The 23,124-nt window shown below is 37.7% G+C and overlaps 1 protein-coding gene across 1 annotated transcript in view; it reads right to left on the bottom strand.

Annotated features, from left to right (window-relative positions):
• Positions 1 to 23,124, bottom strand: part of CADPS2 (calcium dependent secretion activator 2) — a 269,361-nt gene that overhangs the window by 124,732 nt on the left and 121,505 nt on the right. The window contains exon 5 of the mRNA XM_066318926.1: positions 15,490 to 15,629. Coding sequence (XP_066175023.1) covers positions 15,490 to 15,629 — 140 coding nt within the window. The remainder of the gene's footprint in view (positions 1 to 15,489; positions 15,630 to 23,124) is intronic.

Genomic DNA, 23,124 nt, shown 5'->3' on the forward strand with positions numbered 1-23,124 from the left:
GGAAGTAAGCAGTTTTTCTTCAGAATCTTCGTTAACTCCGAAACAAAAATCAAAAGTGAAATGTTAAATTTTAAATCAAGCCACTCTGTCAAAATATTTTTTATATTGTTGAAAAGACTGTGAAATAAATAAAAAGTCTCAGGAATGTGAAAAAAAATGTAAGAAATTCTTTTGGACCAGACTAGACAAGACAGTTCAGTCATATGCCATTTTGTGCCAATTAGGGAAGTTGCTGACATGCCACATCAATAAAAAACAAATGACCTAAGCAGTGGGACTAATTAAATGAAATAAGATAATTAAAATCTTCTCAATATATAATAAAAAAAATACGACTGAAAGTGTTCTATAATGTTGTCATTTTATTTTCCCCATTATCTCCTTTTCTGCTGAGTTTTAATCGGTGTATCTATATGCATAAAACAGTGTCCAGATGTTAATGTGTTGATGGCAAGAATCAGGTGTTCAATTAAAACATATTGAGTGTGGTGGGAAAAAAAAACCAAACCTTGCATTAAGGAGACTCCATACAGCTCAACAAAAAATGAATGCAACATTTCTGATTAAGCTGAACACCCACATTCTAGAATGATAATAAAGTTTTATATTACACGCTTATTAACTTCATCATCCAATTCTAATCTAAGGATCGCAGTTGTTTCCATCACTTCTCAATGTACAAAACAGTGGTGAGGCTGCATTTACAGAAATTGTTGGTTTCTCTCCTCTGAAGCTTTTTTTATTTTCATCAGCAATGAATAAAACCCCCTCCAATTGTCACATTTGTACCATTTTATAAAGACCTTAGCCTAGCAAGTGTTCTCAGCTACTGGCAATATTTGTAACATTTAATACCTGTCCCAGATGTTTCTGATCCAGTTTCATTTGGGTGGCTTCATTACTCAGAATATGTTTCTAAATGATTAAAAGGTCTGAAAAATGACATCCCATGCCCAGCCTTCTGCCCTTAATCCAAAAAGAATCATCCTGCACTCTTAAATCTTTAGATGTTTGCTTCAGATCTTCCCTTGCCCTTACAAACTAAGACTTTAAACCTGATGAAAAAGGGTGTAGAGCTACAAACATCCAGCTTTAGGAAAGGGAATTGCTGTCAGCTACCCAGCTGTGAGGGGAGTACATCTTCAGGCACACTTCTCTACATCAGCACTGCTAAAAAACTGAGCCAAATTTTTTATTCTCTTTCACTTGGTCTATGACACGGCGCATTCTGCTCAAGACTTGGAACCTAAAATGATCTCCAAATTTAAATCAGCAGTTAAAATCACCGATGTGGTAACACATGATAAAAGCAGTAACTTCTAAGGCACTGATTTACTGAGCAACTGGCTGTGTATTTAGAAGGTACACTTCTCTCATCATAACCATATCCATTTTCATCTTTGGGGAAAAGCTATGAAGAAAAGCAGATGGAAGTTTTGGGCTGGTAATTTTCTCCCATTATCAGAGGAGCCCTCCACGTGGAAAGAAAGAGAAGCTGGTCTGACCCCAATGGGGACTGAGTGGTGGAACCCAAACTTTGTTTGTTCCCACAATTTGTTCCCACATTAGCCCATACAACCAGCAGCATCAAAGGCAGTCTTAGAGGCTTTTGCTGTCTGCTGCTCCAAAGACAAACCACGCACAGGATTTGACACAAGCAGGAATTGAGATAAATGCATTTTTCTTGAGACCCCACCCAGAGCACCGTGTCCAGTCCCTGGGCCACCAACACAAGGACAAGGACCTGCTGGAGTGAGTCCAAAGATGCTCAGAGGTCACAAAGATGCTCTCCAGGTTCAGCCTGGAAAAGAGAAGGCTTTGAGGAGACCTTTCCAGAACCTAAAGGGAATTTACAAGAAAACAGGAGAAGGACTTTTTGCAAGGGCTTGTAGTGATAGGACAAGGGGAAATGGCTTTAGGCTAAAGGAGGGTAGGTTTAGATTAGATATTAATTAGAAATTCTTTCCTGAGAGGTTGGTGAGACACTGGAAAAGGGTGCCCAGAGAAGTTCTGGATGCCCTGTCCCTGGAAGTGTTCAGGACCAGATCAGAGTCACAGTGCTGAGCAGGCACAAGGTTAATTTAAGATGGGATTAAACTAAAACAGGTTTGCGACGGTAAACACACAAAACCGACCATTTGTAGCATGGGATAAGTTCTTCTTTATAGTTTTTATTTATATAAAAAGCCTGAGTGAGTTAAGAGTGCATAACTGTGTATGAAAGCATCACTGCACTGATGCCACTGCAGAAACTGCCAGCTGACCAAGGTGATGCCTGTTTGGGGATGAGACATCCTCAAGGCTCCTGAAAAAACAGTACAGTATTTATCTGCCAACACAATTGTGTTCACATTCAACAGGACATGGATTATTTAAAGGGAGCTAGCTATGACAAACAGCATTTGAACAACACAAGAGCAGTACAGGACCATGGGGCGCTGCTATTATGCCAAAAATACTTGACTAATTGAAACTATACTACTGTGGAGGAAAAAAAATCAACAAACCACTTAACTGGATTTATAAAAAGTTGTCTCTGCCTTTACATTCTGCCTTTGCATTAGAATTATTTTTGCCAATAAAAAATAACGTATTATGAATTGAAATCCACCCTCACAATAGGACACAAGTGACCCTACAGTTTCTGAGGAAGCATTCTGACACACAAAGGGTGGATTAGACTAGTCACATACTTTTAGTACCTGAAAACAATTTCATTGCCGTAAGTACCTTTGATTTTGTAAAGGCTAATTCCAAAAGAAAAAAAAAAATTAGGTGAATTTTACCTTCCTAGAAGTAACAGATGGGCAGTACAAGAGACAGAAGGACATCAGAGGTAGGTGGCATGTCCCCACCCCTGCAGTTAACAGGACTGCACTCTGAGTGCAGAAATAATGCCAGGCCAGGTCAGACCATATGCAGTGACAATGTTTGTAAGGGGAAAATAACTCTCTTAAATTTGATGCCACAAATGAGTGTATAGTATCAAGAAATAACTCAGATCACCAGATGAGAAAGGCCCATAAATAAACTGCAGCTTTTACCTGCAAGATATGTATGCTGTGCTTATCTGTAGTAGAATAAAGCAATATAAAGAAAAATCTAAACCAATTATTTAAATGATGATTTGTCCTGCAGTCCAGGAAAATAAGAATATTGCTTAGATGACTATGTAAATCATAATGCTGTGAATATCATAATCAGTTACATCATCATTGCTACAAACTCATGTATGTAAGGAAGTTTCTAGACAAGTCTCAAAAGAAACTTAGATGGCAAAAATTTAAAATTTTTAATCTGAAATAAACAAAAATATAATACAAAATAAAACCTAGAGTTTACCATATACGTAATTCTGGAATAGGTTATGAAGCAGGAATAGCTGCATGCAATTTCATTCTAATGATACCATCAACATATTTTGGGTGCATTTACAGAGCAGCACATTCAAGCAAAACTGAAAGTCAGATTTTGCTCTGAATTATACTTTTCCAAAGCTATAGGAATTGTGTAACAATAGAAATTTCAGCAGAAGCCAACCTGAACTTTCCAGTCAGACCAGAGTCTCCTCAATTACACTGTAGAGTTACTGTGAAGTTTCTGATAATCTGAACTTTTTACTGCAAATTTTAGAGCACCTCTGATATGATAAATTCCTTCATCATTTATTCTATTAAAAAAAAAAAAAGGCAGCCTACTCTATGCTTTCATTTTAGTAAGACCAATGATGCATAGTCAAAAAAAAAAAGTCTTACTTATATTTCACCTCACGTCCATGAAATTATTTAGATGATGATTTTCCCTAAGAGGACCCAATGAGGGATCCTTTTGCTACAGCATGACAAAAATTAATTTCTTAATACCACCTTCAAAGCACTGACTGGACAGCCCATTTATTCTGCTTACTTGGTTGGAAAAACACATACATTTTAAAGTTATTACTTAGTGTTTTAGAAAAAAAATCCAATCAGCTACAAATCAAAGTATTTTCTCAATTTCTCCCCTACAATTTGAAGGTCTATTTTCAGTAAAATATTAGTGGATCATTTCACCTTCTAAGTTACCAACAGCTTTGCTATTTCTAATGAAAATATAGAAAAATAAAATTTTTTGCAAATTAATAACTTTCCGAAGTTCTGATTTGAGCATTTCCAGTATTGGGCAGAACTGTTTAGATTGCATTCTTTGTATTTTTAAAAAATTCAGTAAAGCAGCTATTTACAAGCACAAATGCAAGATTTCACACAAGAACATGTATTTCATGTACTTCTAGGATTGAAGCCTTAATGGAACCCTTGACATGGGCAGCAACTGAAGATGTTGCCCAGTTTGGCCCAACCCCTTTCAGGTACTTAAATCAAATACCTAAAGAAAAAAGGATTTATCTACATCGGTAAATTAGTGGAGATGGGAAGAGCCTTTAAGTTAAGAAATCCAAACTAAAAATTGATAGTATAAACTAGAAAAATCTACCTAGGGGTTCTGTGGGCCACTGAGATGTTTGGCCAAAGGTGCTGAGATAAAACATAACAAAAGGAAAAAGAATTGGCATTTATATATGAACGCAAGGCGCCATTCAGATAAACCACAGGAGATAACCCACGCCAAAAGAGGAAGGGTTTAGGACACAGTGAGGATGGAAATAACTGCATTAAAGAAGGCTGAGAACAGGACGAGGTACAAAACCCAGTATGCAGAAAATGGGCAGGTACCAGCAGGACCAGCTGCTCATTTTCTGAGGGTGAAGAAGGACTTGAGCAAAGCTGAGCCACGGAAGAATTAGACACACACACAGTGCTGATCATGGGGCTTTTCTACACCTCATCAATCATGCACACTCCATCCTAGTAAAGGCAAAAAGATACTGAGGAAGTGTTGCTGCAGTTATGATCTAAAGACAGAACATATACAACTGAACCTGCATCGCTCTGCCCATCACAGAGCTGAAGAAAAACCCAGCTTAACATTTCAGATGCACGGAGCTTTAAGAAATATAAAAAAAGGAATGAAGAAATATAAAAAAATAGAAATGGAAAATAGGAAAATTTAGAAATAGAAAAATTAAGAAATAGAAAAATTAAGGAATAGAAAAATTAAGAAATAGAAAAATTAAGAAATAGAAAATAGAGAAATTTAGAAATAGAAATATTAAGAAATATATATATATAAAAAAGAAGCAACCTATATAAACAGTTGTAACAGATTTTTAATGTAAGGGTGGAATCACAATTTAAATATAAATTACGTATTAATAAAGACAGATTCTTTGATCTATTCTCAATTCTTTTACTTCATTTTTTAAAAAGTTATGAGCAAAAGCAAATCAAAATTTTTCATAAGAAAATAGATATTTTAAGTTTTACAGTCAACCTGGCCTAACCCACAGATATTTTTCACATGAAGTCTGTTGTGATTAAGCTAAGTGAGTTTGGATCTAAATTTACATCTCGGTTTTTACAAATATTTCAGATTAATTACTACGGAATAAATGAAGAATGACACCTTAATTAGTAATGCTTCTCTCGGCAATTAGGATTTCTCTTGGCTTCTTTCAGCAATTAAAGTGGCAGTGGCATATCATTAAGATCTTCAAAGATTCCCTGTGCCTCCTTAGAAGCAATTACTGTGTGAAGCCCTGAAAATCAGGCTCATAGCTATAATCTGCTCTCCAAGGATCTAGCAGCAGGATAAGCACTTCTGCTTCTTCCTTCCATAGTAATTTTGCATTAACCCATTATCATTATCCAATCAATCACTAATGCAATTTTAACGTGTCATTTTTCATGAAGTTCAATTTAATTCTGAAGAAGTAACTGATTACAGTAAATTGATTTTGCAAAAGCGTGTAAAATCATTTAAATGAAGACACTTATCACATTAGCACTTTTCTCCACGGCAAGATGCTGACATTCATTTACCACAATGAAATACCAGCATCAAGCACAAAACAGCAAAACAGAAAATACTCACATGAGACACCTTGGTATAATAATAGCAACACCTTCATCCATCACTAAAAGTGCAGCTTATAAGGTACATAGGAAATTTTGACCTTAATATATATATGCAACTCCATGTTCTTTTATGAATGTAAAAATGAGGATAGGTTTAGAATTTAGCAGGATAAGATAGTTACACAAATGAATGACATTTTTGACCCTCTGACAAAATAAACAAAAAATGCACACCATTGCTTTTGCACCTAATTGTTTAATAATTATGGGCCAAAATTTGACCAACATTTCTGGTGATATATAAATCCACTGTTTTAGTTTTTAAATTTTCTGTTACTTCCTCAGTAGCCTCATTCCAAATGCTGGAAGTCCTTGAAATACTTGGTTTTACTCTGTGCTGTGACTTGTCAGTTCAATCTTGCAGAAAAGGATACTCACATGCTTCAGGGTCTTGGATCTTCAGTCAGCAACTGTCTGTGATTTACTCTTGAAAAGAAAGATTATCCCCTCTTCCTAAGTTTTCTTATGAAGCTCTTATGGTTTCAAAGGAATCACGTTAACTTCATGCTGCAGTTGGGTCAGACTGAGACACGGGTCTAGACTGAACATGGTTTGGGAAATGCAACTTGGTAGTTCACACGTCTTTTGTCTCTGAAGTTAAATAAACTCAGCTGAAACTCTGATAACTTCTTTATGCCTTCCTGTCAGAAATGACAACGAAATCTTTCACCCTGTGTTTCAAAATACAAATACAAGGTCACATTGTCCATGCACTGAGGCTGAACAGGAGCCAACTCTAATTCAAAACTGTTGTGAACATTTTTTGTGAACATCAGTGACCCCAACAGTTCTGTAGGGCAGGTACTGGGATAAATGTGTCAGTTTTTGGGTTTTGTGTTGGGTTTTGGCCAACTATGACATCTCTCTGCTACCAAGTCCCATGACCTCCTCAACTGGAGTAGAAGAAACCTCCAACCCACTTTTGCTTCATAAATAAGTTCATGAAAAATTCCCTTTAGAGATATACACTTTTGTTAATTTTCTGTATTCCAGACATCTCCATCAGCTTATAAAGTACTCTTTGGAAGTGAGTTTCTCGGTGTGGGTAGATGAGAATGAAGTTCTTTGGACGAGTTGGGCACTAGAGGCCAGCTAGACTGAGATGCAGATATTTCAGCATTCCAGTAACAGGACAGACAAGAAAAACTGCACAGTATAAAACCACAATGAGAGGGTTTTAAAAAAACTAAGTTTTCCTTAGACCCAGCCGAGATGAACTCACACAATTCCTGTGATGGGATCATCCAGCAGACTGCTGCATCCCACAGTGTTTCAACACATAACAAGATTTCACAAGGCAACAACTGTGACTAACAGAAATTAGGAGTACTTTTGTTCCTTGGTTAGTGAATCAAGAACACTTCTTTACTTTGGGGTAATCATCCCTTTCCCAGACATGAGGAAGACCTGCTGAGGATTATCTTTTCACAGAGGAGTTTCAAATGGCACAAAGCTAGTTAAAAAAATCTCCCATTTGTATAAGGATTGCTGCTCATCTCCAAAAATCCCTGGGAGGCCTGATGCTGGCAGCGGGAAATCTCTCAGGCATTTTTAGAAAGATTTACCTCCTAAACTTATTTCAGACTAATTAGAAGTAATTGTAGTAGAAATGACAAAGATACTAACTACTGTTCTGAGTGCAATATATATACAGAGAAGTTTAACTCACTACCTCCAGTGCACATTTTCTGGTTTTCAATTGCCAGTGTAGCATTAATAAACCAAGGTGTCAAGGACTTCCATCCTACCCAGTAATTGCTTTGAGAAAAGTGAGACAATGCTTACATGGCCCAAACACCTAATTTTTTTGGCTGCTATAGTGAGGCCATATGATTAAATGATTAGAAAAGAATTCCAAAGTATCTGCTGTAATGTAAATCTTGCAAAATTTAAACAAACTCAACAGCTTCCATCTGACTTCTGTGCTTCCTGATGGTGACATTCACAAACCAAAAAGTAAGCATTCTACCAAAGGACAAGGGAGAACTTTGATCTTTGAGGCAGTGGCTGAAGTCTCTGCTATCCTTTTCTAAGAAAAAAATAATGCAACAGCAGCTAACAGAAAGCTAGATGGTGCTACTATGCTGACTTTATGGTTACAAGCAGACAGGCAGCACACAAACTTGGAAAAATGAATCAATTTTTCAATTTTTAAACTGCAGAGTTTACACATGTAGATGAAGAAATTCTGTAGTTAGGTAAGTATTTGAGTATTTTAATATTTGGCTCAGGAAATTATGCTGTGTTGATGAGAAATAAAAAAGCTAAAAAAAAAAAATCTCTCGGAAAATCTGCTCTTGCTTTTGAAAGAGGAAAACATTAAGGAGAAACATATTTTCAGTAACTGTTGAAAAGTAATATACAAAGTTTTATCTCACAGAAAGTAATACTAATTGAAGAAGTCTATGCTTCATATTACCATATAATACCAAACATTAATAAGGATTTTCTAAGATGTTGGAAACATCTTCAGTATTACTGTAGGTTTCTAACACTTTCCTTCGCTTTGAAACAATTCTACAGCTATTCCTATAAGAAAAAATTAAACTTGAAGTTTTAAATTAGCAAAAAATTCTTTCTATTTCATCTTTTAACCGTTGGTAAAACGAATTTTATAGTTATTCTGACATATTTGTATGTTTTGGCTCAGAGACTAAGGACTGACACATTTCAAATCATGAAGGGTCTTGCAGCACTTGCTGAGAGAATTGTGACTGTATTCCTGACATCTTTATCTGTACCAATAACCCAGAATTCCAAGAGTCATTTCAATGCATTCACCTTGCATATTTTTTTCTGAAATAATGATAACGGGAGCAGATCTCATTGATCTTCAGACCAAACTCCAATTACACAATTACACACTCAAGTTGTCAAAGTAATTCTGTTTCTCGTCGTGCTCTTTCTTCTTTCCCAGGTGCCCAGGGACAAACAGCCCGTAAGAGCTGGCACCACCCTCCTTCTGGCTGACTTCAGAGCCCCCGTGGCTCCTCTCAGCTGAGCTGTGAGCTCAGCAGCAGCAGTGACTGCAATTTATCCAAGAATAAATACCCCAGAGAAGCCAGCAGTGCCCAGTGCCATCCTCAGCTTTGTCACCATACTGCCCGTCACCTTGGGTGACCCCTAGTGATTCCTAAGCAGGTTATACTCAGATTCCTTTCTTAGGGATGGGTTACAAGTGTCCTAAAAACGAGGGGAAATAATTACTTATCCTCTAATTGTACATCTTAGGAGATTGCTATTCAGAGCATTTGTCTCACAGATTTCCATTGGTTCTGAAACTTCGGCAGCAGGAGGAGAAATGGGATTCTTCAGTCACAAGCAGGAACCAGTTTCTACATTTACTGTTAATAAATACTCTCCTAAGAACCTCTGAGCCAATTTCAAGGGCAAAAAAGAAAAAATATTTAAAATGTTAGCAAATTAACGGTGGCCTTATATTCTCAAAATACAATTATAAACAAAAAAACAAAGCAAAACCCGAAACATCATGTGTTGAGTGGAAAATAATTTCATAAGATTCCTTATTATTGCAGAGACTACGATTTTAAAGAAGTCACCAAAATACTTTCTTTGTAAATGAGGGACAGAGAGAAATTTCTAAGTGCTTGGAGAATTTTTATTCCAAATGGAAAAGTTTAAGAAATTAAAGGTATGTAATTTCTATATCCAACACGTCATAGCAAAAAGCAGAACAGAACATTAAAGACTGAATTTTGCCCTTCAAATCTTGAGAAAAGTCCAGGGCAAGAGCAAGGCCAAAATATTTTACTTTGGAAGTCAAACCCAAATACTTCCACTTGGTAATATAGTCCTGTTCACGCTGTTTAATTACTAAGAATTTAATTTGACTTTATTATTTTTATTTTATTTTATTTTATTTTATTTGGGATAAGACCACTGGGCATTACTAATCCTTTTAAAGAAAGCTTTAAAAATATTCAGTATTCCTATTTTTTTATTCCTAGATTGGAAGCAATAGAATAATATCCTTTAGTAACCACTAGGCTATGCTAAGATACAACTCAACAGGCAGACTCACAATCCACTTTTTAAAATAATGCATGATTTACATGCACAGAGCTGTGCAGAGGCACATCAAAAAGAAAATAAAAAAAAAAACTGCATTAGAGAAGATATTTAGAGCAACCCACATATCTTGAGTCAATTAACCTGTCCTGCTGGGGTTTTCAACCCTAATATAATTAGGAATTAAGGAGATCCAATTGAGCCTTCCTGAAGCAAACAGTGCCTCCCTAATGCTGCTATTGTAACTCAACAGATAGAAACAGGTTTTGTAGCATTTTACAGAGGAAGTTTTTAGCTCCAATTTTGCTTCTTTCCTCTGAATATTTGTTTTAGATTCAAGATTGCAACACAAAAAAAAAATGTTTAAAAAAATCTTTTATATTGCTGTTTGCTTTAGTAAATAAAGGAGATTTTAAAAGTACCTGGTATTAGCTCATTATTTTAGATAAGAGAAAGGTTACCACATTCTGTGAGAAAGCAAAACCAATACAAATTATGAAAAAGTAATCTGGAATATCACGAATTGTCAATAATTGGAACTGTTCAACAAATGCCCATTAATGAGCAATATTTACCTTGCCACTACTCAGACTACCTGTGAATGCTTTGCCTTGCAAAGGATTGACAGGATTTAGATACAAAAGGATAGTTATGAATCAGTCAAGTTAATTCCCACTTTGAGAGCAAGAATTTCGTGCAGGAATAAAAATAAAAGTGTAAAATAAGTAATAAGATTATTTACCGTAAGATGTGTAATAGGGATTAATTACACTTGTAACTCATTTTTTAAAGCATGTAACAGAATACAATGAATTGTTTCCTTGATCAATTATTTTTTGAAGTCCCATTAGTGGAGTAACAGCAGATTAACTCTATGAATGTGTCAACATAAAAATCAACCTCCTTTTTTGGAGAAGTACAAATGAACTGCAATTGAGATTCACATTAGCATTGAGTCATGAAGATTTTTAATTCTTGCTCTTAAAAAGGTTACAATTCATAATTAAAAAATCCCAACTTTATAATCTAATTTAAAATAAATTTTGGTTATGAGTGTAGAAATCAAAGCCAGAACATGATTTGAAGGTGCTGCAGCCCAGAATACTACTTGTGACTTTTAGTACAAGACAGTCTAATTTGTAGAATTGAATATTCTTGAAGAATAAATGCAAGACAGGTTTTGAAGTCTCCCAGCATATCCCCTGTGTTAGTAAACTCAGTCTTAAAAGCTTTTCTGAAGAGATAAAATTGAAAATCACTATTAGATTGTGGGTTTTCCCAACATTGCAGAAACTCAAATATTTGGGTACAGTTCCCATATCTAAAAAAACCTGTCTCTTATTGTAATTATCTTAAATAGAGATAAACTACTAAAACCCATCCTTCTGCAACTGGCTGGAGGATAAAATTTGAATTCAATACTGAATAAATTTTGAGATTCTCATCTGAAAAACATTCTGTAATGCCAACAGATTGCTTTTGTATGAGACATATGAGTCTTGTATGTTAGTTGGTTAACTCTAACATACAGAAATCATAACTTATCTCGTTCAAACATTGGTGAAGGACATGAGACTCTTCTGAAAAATACAATGAAGAATTAGAACCTGGCTAAGTTGAACGCATTAGCCACACTAGAAGTTATAAAGGTTTAAAAATCAATTTGCTGACATGATGGATTTCCAGGAGAAAAGATGATCACGTTCTGTCATCCTTTTATATTCATCCCTCTTGTGTACTTTATGACACTGTATTTAAATAGATGACAACATTCTAACAACAAAACAAACCAAAATCAACTAAACAAACAAAAATACCTCAAATAAACTAAATAGACAAAAATCTCCCTATTTTTATATATAGTGTCATTTTCACTATTTAGTACAGCAGCAGCTGCCTTTGAGCTCTTCAGCAATTGATTTTATCCTATGGCCTCCTTCACTTTATGCACACACTGCTTCTCAGAGAGGCTGGAGTTTCCACCCTGTGCAGGTTTGCCAGGGAATGGCAGAGCCTGGCACTGTCACAACAAGCCTTTGGCTCAGCCAAGTGACAATGCCTCCACTCCTGCAGCTCCTCCAGAATTCCAGATGCTTCCCTGGATTCACCTTCATAAGTGTATGATCCTGGGAGGTGGGGCTATTCTCCCTTGGTAACAGGAAAATTAGATTTTCCTGTGATCTCTGTGAAATCAGATTCCAGTTTATCAAACAGGAAACAATTAACACATCAGTTACCACAGGTGGAAACATTTCAGTCTCTTACAAAGGCCTTCTGTGCACCACAAATGGAGATAAAAGCCACTTTCTCCCAAGCAACCCTCAACAATTTTAACTGCAAAATATTCCTTTGCCTTTCTGATCGTCCTGCCCATCATCCATCACGTTCCCAGCCTTTTCACAGATGCAGATTTGCCTGATAACACAGCATCATTTCAGAACCACAGCAGCTATAATATGTGTACTGAAGCAGGTGGGAATTCCTCTTGAAAAAACCAGCAAATGATCACTCAGAACTTACACTCACCCAGAAGTCAAGAGAAGGCTGCAGGGAGTGTCTAGATGATGTCACTTCATAACATTAATTCTTCTGACTGTACACACTAACAATTCTACTTGCAGATGTTCTTTTCTCTCCAAATAAATGACTTTTTCCTTCCTCTCACTGCAGCTCCAGTGTTTCCTACAGTACCTCACCAATCTCTCCAATGGTTATTGTTGGAGTCCAGGACATCCCCTTGGATGGCCTGGGACCTGAGGAAAGGAGTTTGAGCCCTGGACAGGGGGGTGTGGAGACGGTCCAGGGGGCTCAGAGACCTTGGCACAGAGCCCAGGGAGACACCGGGTTTGATTTTAATCCATGGGAAAAGCTTCCAACATTGCAGAAGTAATTACAAACTCCCAGGCTGTGAAAATTGTAGTCTAGCACAGTAGATGATGTAGAATTTAATAGTCTTAGAATTTTTAGAATAGAAGTAAATGGGGACAAGGTGGTGGAATTTGGGTGGTACCTCATGTACTTCTCCTTCTTCCTCGTCCCCCATTTTCTGGGGCGGTGATGGCACAAAGTAGTTAGAGTGGATTGGGTCAAAGTAGAAATGACACTTCTGGTGTGGGCACTGGGCATTGGCACAAAATAGTAAATAACTAGTACGTAATTATCTGTATAAATGTAAGGGAACATCCCATCTGTGGGGCTGTCACCTCGTGTCCCAGCTGCTGTCCAGACCTTGGCTGGGAGCAGAGAAAATTTTGAGATACCAAATAATAAACACCACGAGAAACCTGAAAACAGACCTTGAGGACTCTGCTTTTTTACACGGACGCGACTCGGGGCTTTTTAGAGGGCCAAGGACTTTAAACCACCTAAAGCTCAGGTGAGGAAACCCCCCCGACAGTTATTGAAGGAATTACTAAGTTTTTATTTCATTTCACTTATACTAATGGTGGAGAAGTCCACACATTCATTAACTTTCCTTAACTAGTGTCATTATAGCTAACAGAAATAAAGAAAATGGAATGTTGACCCCTAGAGCATTTTTGGTGGGAAGAACTGCAGTGTCTGCCTGGAGAACAGACACAGTGGTGACCCTGAAGTAAAATGCAGAAGGAAATGACAGTGCCAGGAGATGAGTATTCAAAATCAATCTGGGGAAGCAACCATCAGCAGCAGACAAAAGGGATGATGGCTGAACTAAATTATTGACAATATCTGATTGGGTTCTTTAATGGTCAGACAAGACTACTGATATAAAACAGTATGAAAAACCGAATTGGGGGATTAGGAAGATGCTCTGAAGAGCCCAGAAGAACAGCTCCTTGCCAAGACAGCCTCTGGGGAAACACAGAAGCATGATGAAAGGAAACACTGGAACTTTCTGGATCCAGTATATATAACAGGGGATGCAGAGAGCATGACCCCAACGTTATCAGTGACCTGATAAAAATGGGAACTCCTAATCATTGCTTGGGACGGGTGCATGGCAGCAGAATACCCCTGATGTGTTGAGGGAGAAGTTTACCATTGAACCAGGTCGTGTCCAGGTGAATCTGTTGCACATTTTTGCTGATGTGGCTCAAGCCAGCCTGCCTTTTGGCGAGGCAGCTGAAGAGGATGGACACCGTGTCTCCCTGCCTCCTGCACTGCTGCACCAGAATGCCTTCCAGCAGCAGCAAACTGAACCCACAGCACTCAGCTGGATCTGGACAAAGAGGTGCCACCATCACCAAACCATTTCAGGTGTCTGGTGAGCGCAGATGAACGGGGCAGGAGGAGAGCATCACGCTTTAGTACAGACAAACACTGAGCTCTCCTCTCCAGCTCCTCTCCACTCCAGCTTACTCATGTCAGCTGAGTTTTCCTGCTCTCTCCTGCTGCATTATCCCATTTCCCTTATGTATTTGCTGCCCTGCTTTGAAGCTTTCTTGACTCAATTCCAGTCCCCAAGCACAGTAGCTCCAGTTCCCCCACTGAGTCCATGGTTGGTTTCCCTCTCTTCTCTCTCTTTCCTCACAGCTCCTGGTCACCAGCCACAGGTCTCCACCCAGCAAGTCCCATTGTTCCAGTCCTATCCATCTGTGGCTAAATTTCACACAACCAAACTGAGGGGTAAGACTGATACCTGGGAAATTTGAGCCCAACTGATTACCACTTTGACAAATCTGAAGTAAGTTTAGTTGATTTTTTGAAGAGATTATCACGCACAGGAAATTTTGGCAATTACTGCCTGTGTACAGTGGATGCAAACAGGAGGAGACTAAAAAAAGACCTAAATAGCATGGAGGAGGCTAAAAAATACCTAAATTTCTCCTAAATAGAAGAAATATGTTGATTCTTTGTGATTGCTTTGTAACATAGGATACAAACTTCCTTAGTGTCAGCAACACTATTTATTTTTGCAGGTGGGCTGAAGAACAGTGGTGCCAGTCAATTAAAGGGGCTGTCCTCATTAATAATCTATTCCACACAGTTTCAGTGTTAGAGGGAAAACCATCCTTAAACTAAGCATTCATACATAAATTTTTTGCAAGACAAAGACCATACAGCACACAGAGAAAGGAATGGGAGACTACGTGGCAAATACCACTCTATTTAGGTATAGAAATAATCCTATTTTAATGGAAAAATATGTTTCTTCTAAATATTTTTTAAGAAAGTGCTATAAATTCTAACATTCAAAACCAGTATGTAAATGAGACTGTACTCTCAGTTCTGCATTTCAGACGTAGCTGGTCATCTTTACACATCACTGAACATCTGAAATGTTACTGCTGACCACCCCAAACCCTCTGTATAAAATAAAGATATAACACAATACCGCACCACAGGGAATGGTTTAGACATTTAGAATATTTTACACACCTTAGGATTTCAGATACACCTCGTTAAAACACAGGCACAGCGAGACAAAACAATAACAGAGAGATGGCCAGGAAATCCCACTCACCCACAGTGCTTCATGTGAGGTGGTTTATCCATTCTCACTGCCAGTTTAATTCTCAGGTCACTGTCCTGGCTGTTTTTGGGAACTATCATTTTATGCAGATCAGGAGACTTCGGGCTATTGGAAGTTGGATATAACACAACCTGCAAGTGATGAAAAGAAAAACTTCAGGGAGCTGATTAAAGAAATTGCTTGTAGACATTAATGGAAACGTCTAAGCAGTGAAGATTCTTGTTGCATCTCCTCTAATATGAAAGGTGGCTAAAAAAGATTTCCTAAATCTAATAAACCTGCTGACTCAATCTCATTGTAACAGACCGATTTCAAAAATTAACTCCTTCCTTCTCTTACAAATGGGAATTTTCATATTATGAGTTAATAAAACTACCTCCTGTTAATCCATTCTGAATTAACATTTTTTTTAAAAAAAAAAGGAACTGTTGGCATTTCAAAAGGGTCATGTACAATTAAATAGGATCCTAAACTCTTACATTATTCAGTGCTCTGCTGGAAACACCCTTTTGAAGCAATTTACAGCAGCACCATGCAACAAATCAGCCCTCAGTAGTGGCATTGCTTGAGAGAAGATAATCAAAGTTTATGTCTTATTACTGTCTCCAATTTTTTGGTCAATAGCATTAATAAAAGTCAATTTTAGTAAAAATACACAGAAATTGTGGATGAATTCCAAAGCACCTCTGCTGCAAATGGAATATAGTAAATATAAGATACTATGTCCAACTGACATGTGACATGACACAAACTTTTTGTTTAATCCACATTAATAGACATAAAACCCACCAAACCATTGATTTTTTTAATATCTAATTTTTAAAACATTCATATACATTTCTTGAAAGTTTTATTAACAACTAATTTTCGATTACGGTTAGTCAGAAGCTGTAAATATTTATTTACCATCCAAAAATGTTCCCATTTATAGCCAGTACAATTAAAAATTACTGCTCCATCAAATCTACAGTGACATGCTCAGCAGTATATTTAAATACAGCTGAAACATAATTTCCTTTCATTCTTATTATAAGTACTACTTTGGAACCTAGATGCTTAAATATTCTAAAATATTAGAATTTAAACTTTAAAGTATTCTAAACATACTACTTGGGACACTTTAATAACGTTCAGTGAGTTCTGAATTACAATCACCATCAAAAGTAACAACACTCTAAAAAGCATCATTCTTCACATCTTTAATTTCTCGACAAATAAAATTAACCATTATGTTACCCATCAAGTTAATTTCTTACACACAGTACTTGTGCCATATATCTAAAACCCAATATATTGTCCTCTGTGTCACTATGAAGGTTAAATTAAGGATTTGAGTAAAACCTGTCCAAGCAGTAGGAATCTAACGGATGTTATTAAGCCAAAAACATTAAAACGGCGTCATTCAGACCTAAAAATCTGAAAGATGGTGTAAGTAAGTGGAAGGCCTTCAGCTTCTCATCTCAGCATTTTGCAGAAGCACATTCCTGCATCCTGCTAATATCAGGAGCTCCAGTCAAGCAGAGAAATACGATGCATCACTTCTAATCAAATATGCACCTTTGTAAAACCAGTGGAAGAATGAACCTGTCAGATCTACTGAGTCCATTCAGTACCTTTTAAAGTGACAGCAGAAGAATCAGTATATTCTGATTTCAGCAAACCAGGAGGTTACTTTTTTTTCCTTTTTGCAAATGCACAGAAATCACTATTTGTAACAGAGTTTATTCCTTCCTCCTGTTTTTCATTCTGAGTAAAAGGCATTCCTTAAATAACATTAAAAACATTATGAGCATGGCAACCTTTGGGTTCTGATGTATCAAAGAGAAAATTATTTTGTTTTATTTATCCCTTGAACTATGAGATTATATAAACAGTATTATTAGACGTTCCTTTCATTTAATCACTAGGCATTCACACAGGACTGCAGGTGATGCTCAGAATTTTTCCTTTTGTACAGTCTGCAGTTCCTGTTGTCCTGTACCAGCTTATTACAGCATCCCAAGTGACATCTTCCTCCTGTCACCTTCCTGAGTTTTTACAGTGCTGATGAAAATAAAAGCAGACGTGAGTATAATTAATTTGTATCTGTGGTACTGACAATTCCTTTTCTGAATTTTTCAAGGAGTATTAGGGAGCTTCAGTTTCCAAGAATGAGTATCTGTCAGACTGTTTAAGTATGCATTGTGCTGGGTTTGTGTCACACATTGTCATGCCTCCCACCTCTAAACAGTGAGAGCTCGAAAGAACTTTGTAATCAAACTTTTTGTTACACACAAACACATAAAGCATTTCACAGGCATTAATTATCTTCACAATCACCTTCTAATATTATCTTCTAATAACCTTCTAATAGCAATATTGCCCTTAAGGGGAATGATAGCCACTATGTGCCCAACATCAGGTGGCACAAGCTGCAGGCTCCCATGAAATCACTGAAACCAAAACACTTGGAAACTTCTCCTTGATAAGAAAAGTAAAAAAATTGCTGAAATTTCTATTAAAAGCATCCTCTGCACTGTGGAACACTGCAATGTGAGGTCATTGCTACTGTCCGTGGAGAAACTTTCTAAGGTTATTCTGTCTCCTATTTCCTTTCAGCACTGCTTAAGGATTTAAATCTTCTGGTTGTTTCATAATCTACTTTAAAAAAATAAAACAGTATCAACTCAAATGTCTTCTCTGCAGATGTAACAGTCACCTAGAGGATACCTTCTCTGTGCCTAAAACTTCTATAAATTTCAAAGAATTCCTACTACATCATATATTCCTGTCCTACATCATATAATCCTGAAGTTTTGTTTTATTTTGATTTCTTTTACTGTTCATATCACCATGGTAGTTTATTCAGCAGCAGCACAGAGAATTATGAGCTTTTAGTATAGGAAACTGTTTACCATAATTATACTAACAGGTAATCTAAATTACAAAGTATAATGAACTATTAATGACTAGAAAGCTACACAGAAAACATGGCTGCTGTGCATTGCATTGCTTCAACTCATTTAAGGCAAATTAATAGTATCAGAACAGTGTGGGTTGAGATAATTCAGTAAATTCAATTGTCTCACAATCATTAAAAAAACCTTGGCCACGTGTTCCAATTGTATCCAGCATTACATTTCCTCAGACCACACTCCGGCTGAAAAAGCGTCAAGTTCACTTTATGCCTCTCCTCATCTGGATGTAAAATAAATATAGAAATCTTAAATATTACAGAGCAACACTTGTGCAAAGTGATGTTCTCCAAATATTCTTTCTCAGTTGTGAATGACTGAAAATATTTCTCTCTTGGGCTCAAAAAAAGATAGGTAGAAAGACATTGAAGCTAATATCATTTGACAACTAAACTAACCACCATTTTTGTGATTCCATTATTTATTTAGGTCCCCAGCTGGATCACAACAGAAGAAGGTAATTTGAGTACACCTGAGGCAAAAAGTCAATTCGGAAAAGCAACTATTAACTCTATTTTTGGTCCATTGATCATATCTTCTTTTAAAAGTACGAAAGAAAAGTTGAGCTGGCCAGAGTATTTAAAAAGCTTGAACAAACCAAACTGGGGGCACTTTGGCATTCAGAAGGTAACTGAGCCAAAGGTTTGGAGTCAAAAGCACTGTGCAGAATCCTACTGGTACTCCCATGTTGAGATAAAGCTCTCAAGCTAACCATTCCTGGCTGCAGTTGGCCTGTTATCAAAAGAAAATGTTCAAAAGACATTAATGAAGGCAAGTTGTAAGTGCCTCGAGAAAAATCAGGAGTCAAGGTACATCACATTCTGGATGCTCCCCAGTCCCCTGCTTCCACCAAAACCATGATATTCAAGAGTTTGTTATAAATTATTAGAAGCCAATTCAAAATAAAAAGAATTTATTCAGCAATTTTTCCAAAATCAAATTAAAAAGCCACAATAAAATCGGGCAACATCGATGGAATGCTGGGTGGGCAGAGTGACAGTAACTTGGTACCATCCAACCTCAGCCACACACCACTGGGTCTTGGTTTTTATACAGGTTATTTATCCTGAGGCTAAGTCCCTTGAGAGTCCAAATATTCATGTATCTCTTTATTTCCAAGTGAGGTTTTAAAAGGGGTTCCCGTAAGTATGAAAAGATGATTTGATAGTCTTCCTGGATCTCGTCTTTGGGGTGTTGATTTGATCATCCTCCAGCAAGAGGATGATCAAGATTGATATCAGATGTCAAGCAGCTGTGAAGTAGAGGCCCATCATTAATGAATGGGCCATCTCCAGTCCAGCCCTGTCATTTCTGTTGCAAATTTTGTGGTTTTACTTCTTGCCCAATAAGCCTTGGAATCTCAGAGATGCCCTGGAGTAGCTTTTAATAGACCAAACTTTTGATACAATATTTTATACACGAATTTACCCATTACATTTACCACAAGCTGAACCCAAGCAATGGACTTGCCCACATTTCTGACCCAAGTATTTGAGATGAGATAGGTTTTTCAAATTTTTCAACTTGGGGTGATCTATGACACATTTTGAGATTTCAGACTCTGGGCACCAGGATGGCAATCATGGTAATTCTGAGCTGACTATGCTGAGTTTTGGCTCACTGTCACAAGCAAAAGAGATGAAAGTTAAGAAGATCTGCATCTCAATGCCCTGGCTGAAGAGGCAGGTGATGCTCAGCAGGCTCTTACAGCAAGTCACTATCTCATCCTCACACAAATGTAAAGAAAAGAAAGATGCAGCCTGGGCACAGCCTCCTCTTCATAATGCAGGCTGAGCCATCTTCAGAAAGCAAACCAAACCTCAAACCAAACCAGCCCCATCCCCAGGGAGGCTCCTGAGGCTTGGGGCTGCCCTGGTGTCTCCCAGTTCTGCTCTGTGCCCTGATACTCCAGGGAGTTGCTCTTGCTTCTGGCATCCAGCTTCCCATCCCTTCTTCAAACTCTATAGTCTCCAGCAGGAAAGCCAGAACATTTTCTGACACAAACATTCTCATGCCTGATGTGCTTTTTCAAAACACAAATGCTGCTACAAATGCTGGGGTTTTGCTGCTGACCAAAAGTGCATTTCCTTTTTTTATCTTATTCCATACATAGGATGAAAAACTTTAACCACCTTTCTTAAGGTCTGTCTAAGTTACAAACAGTTGAAAATTCAATATACATCATGTGGTCTTAAATTATAAGCAGCTTTGTGAGGTCTGTTCAGAATTAACAACACACTCCTAGTGATGCAACAAATTCTGCAATGAACTAGAGAAACCAAGCTCTAACTCCCATCCCCTACCAGAGACATTTCTAACTCGATTTGTGATTATTTAAAGCTATGAAAAACAGCCACTGCCTGACACATAAGATCACACAACCCATCAGCTCTATTTGTTGAAGCTTTCATCATGCAACAGGACTAATTAATACAATATAAGGATTTTCTTTCATGTTTTAAAAGGCAGCGATTTGAAAAGATGCCAGTGCATGCAGAGAGCATAGGCAAAATAAAAGTTATGAAACATGGTTATTGGGCACATGCAACTTTATGCTGCTGGTCATCCTGTGAACAAATATCAGAGGAAAATCTCCTGGTTAAATATGCTTTTTCACTGATTTGAATATAGCTGTAGGACAAAAATTATTGAAGCTGGTTTGGGATATGAAATAGCTGACTAGAAAAAAACCTTTGGTGTTATGTTTGTGTAACTCTGGCCCCAACCTTACTCATGGGGCACCTGGTTTTGATAGAAATGTCAACTGACTCTCCTCAAGGTACCTTCTGCCCTAATTCAAAGTTTGGAGCTGCTCTGTGTTATGTCAGCCCTTGATCAAAGCCTGGCTGATGTCAGAAAGCCAGAAGCTGCTGCCAGTGGGACAAGAAGCTCAGCTGAATGCTCTAGCAGCAGCTTGCCAAGCACAGCATTGCACCCACCTCCCCTGAGCATTAAGTGATGACACCCTGCTGCCAGGAGGAGCAAGAAAAAACCAGCTCAAGAAGAGGCTAAAAATTTGAGGTAGAAAGGGGAAAAGGAGATGTCTGTCCTGAGAGTAATTCCCTTAGGAAAGTTATCACCTTGGGGACCACTAAAGAATGGGTTAATAAAATCACCAAGGGAGATGATCAGTTTTCTATGCAAGCTCCATCATCTCACCTATTGAGTGATCTCGTACTTTTTGGCTATGATTTCGTTCCACCTGAAACACTGAGACAAGGCTTTGGGTAACAGGTGGTTAAAAAGACCCAAAAAACAACAGAGGAACTGAACAGGCACACGGTGAGAGAGCTATCTACAATACTGCTGGTGAAAAAGGACTTCACAATTTATACAATCAGCCTCTGTGGATGGTGCTGGCTGAACACTTACCCCAGCAGGTCTTAGCAATTGATGAAAGTAGTGTTTGAGCCCTTCCTAGAGAGCCTCTCCCCCACATCTCAGAGACCAAAGCTGAATGCAAAGTGTCTCAAGCATTTTGAAGGAGAAGCAGTCTCAAAGAAGCCACTGAGAACATCCCCCAGTGTTAAAATGGAAACAACAACAGCAGAGTGCTGACAGGCAGAATGCTTCTGGGGCAAGAGACAAAGCCAAGTGGAAGCAATCTCTTGTAATTGTCCAAACTTAAAGAAAGAACGACAGAAGAACTCAGGCCTGAGAAACCTCAGTCATTTCAAAGTGCCATGGAAAAACACAATCCCCAGGATGGCAAGCTTTAAATTAACAGTCACAGAATGGAACTGTCCCTGCTCAGGGGCTCTCTGAATGTGGCACAGAAGATAAAACAACATGCCCAGTGCAGTCGACATCCAGAAACCCATCAATCCTGTGAGAGTGTAGGTACCTAGTCAGTACTGGCTATTTTATGATTTTAAATCAAACACAGAGAAACAGCAGTAAAGGGGAAAAAAAATAAATAAAAAAAAAAACCACACACACACACAAAAAAAACCAAAACAAACCAAAACAAACCAAAACAAAACAAAAAACCCAAAAAGCATAGCTGCACAGCTAATTATTGCTGGTTGCAGCTGACTGTGACAAGCAGGCTGAGAGACAATAGTTCTCTTTTAATTGAACAGTCAGAGCAACAAGGCTGAAATATTCTTCCATTCAAAAAGTATCAGCCATCAAACACCACCCGCTGCTCTCACATTGTATCCACAAGTGTGCTAAGCACGCACAAGGGCTGTCACTTTGAATCACTGGGTTTGAACATCTTTATACACAAAGTACTGAACAAGCAGAAGTGCTGTTAGATCCCTGCATTCCAGAAAGCACCAGGATGATTTTCCAGAAGTAGTTACATCAAACTTGGAAGGCTTCTTCACACTTGCTCAAAAGCAAACATACATTCTGCCTTCTGTAGGCACATAGAGAAATTATTCAAGTGGCCACATCAGTATCAGGCACATCAAATCTGTACCACAAATTTCAAAAAGATTTGACTGAAGCAAGTTCTTAACGTTTTCTCATTAAATAAGTTTAGTTTCAAAATGCAGCCTGCTTCACTTTCCAGAAGTTAAATTCTAGAAGTAAAGTTCAATTCACTGTATGTAGAGGTCTGCACAAACAGACACAGACCACTCCAAAAGCTCATGTTCTGCAGAACCTAAATCCAAATAACACCCTTTCCTCTTCTGTGCAGCACGCCCCTCTGTTTTAAATTTCA

Source organism: Sylvia atricapilla, chromosome 5 (assembly GCF_009819655.1).
Source record: "Sylvia atricapilla isolate bSylAtr1 chromosome 5, bSylAtr1.pri, whole genome shotgun sequence".
Classification (NCBI taxonomy): domain Eukaryota; kingdom Metazoa; phylum Chordata; class Aves; order Passeriformes; family Sylviidae; genus Sylvia; species Sylvia atricapilla.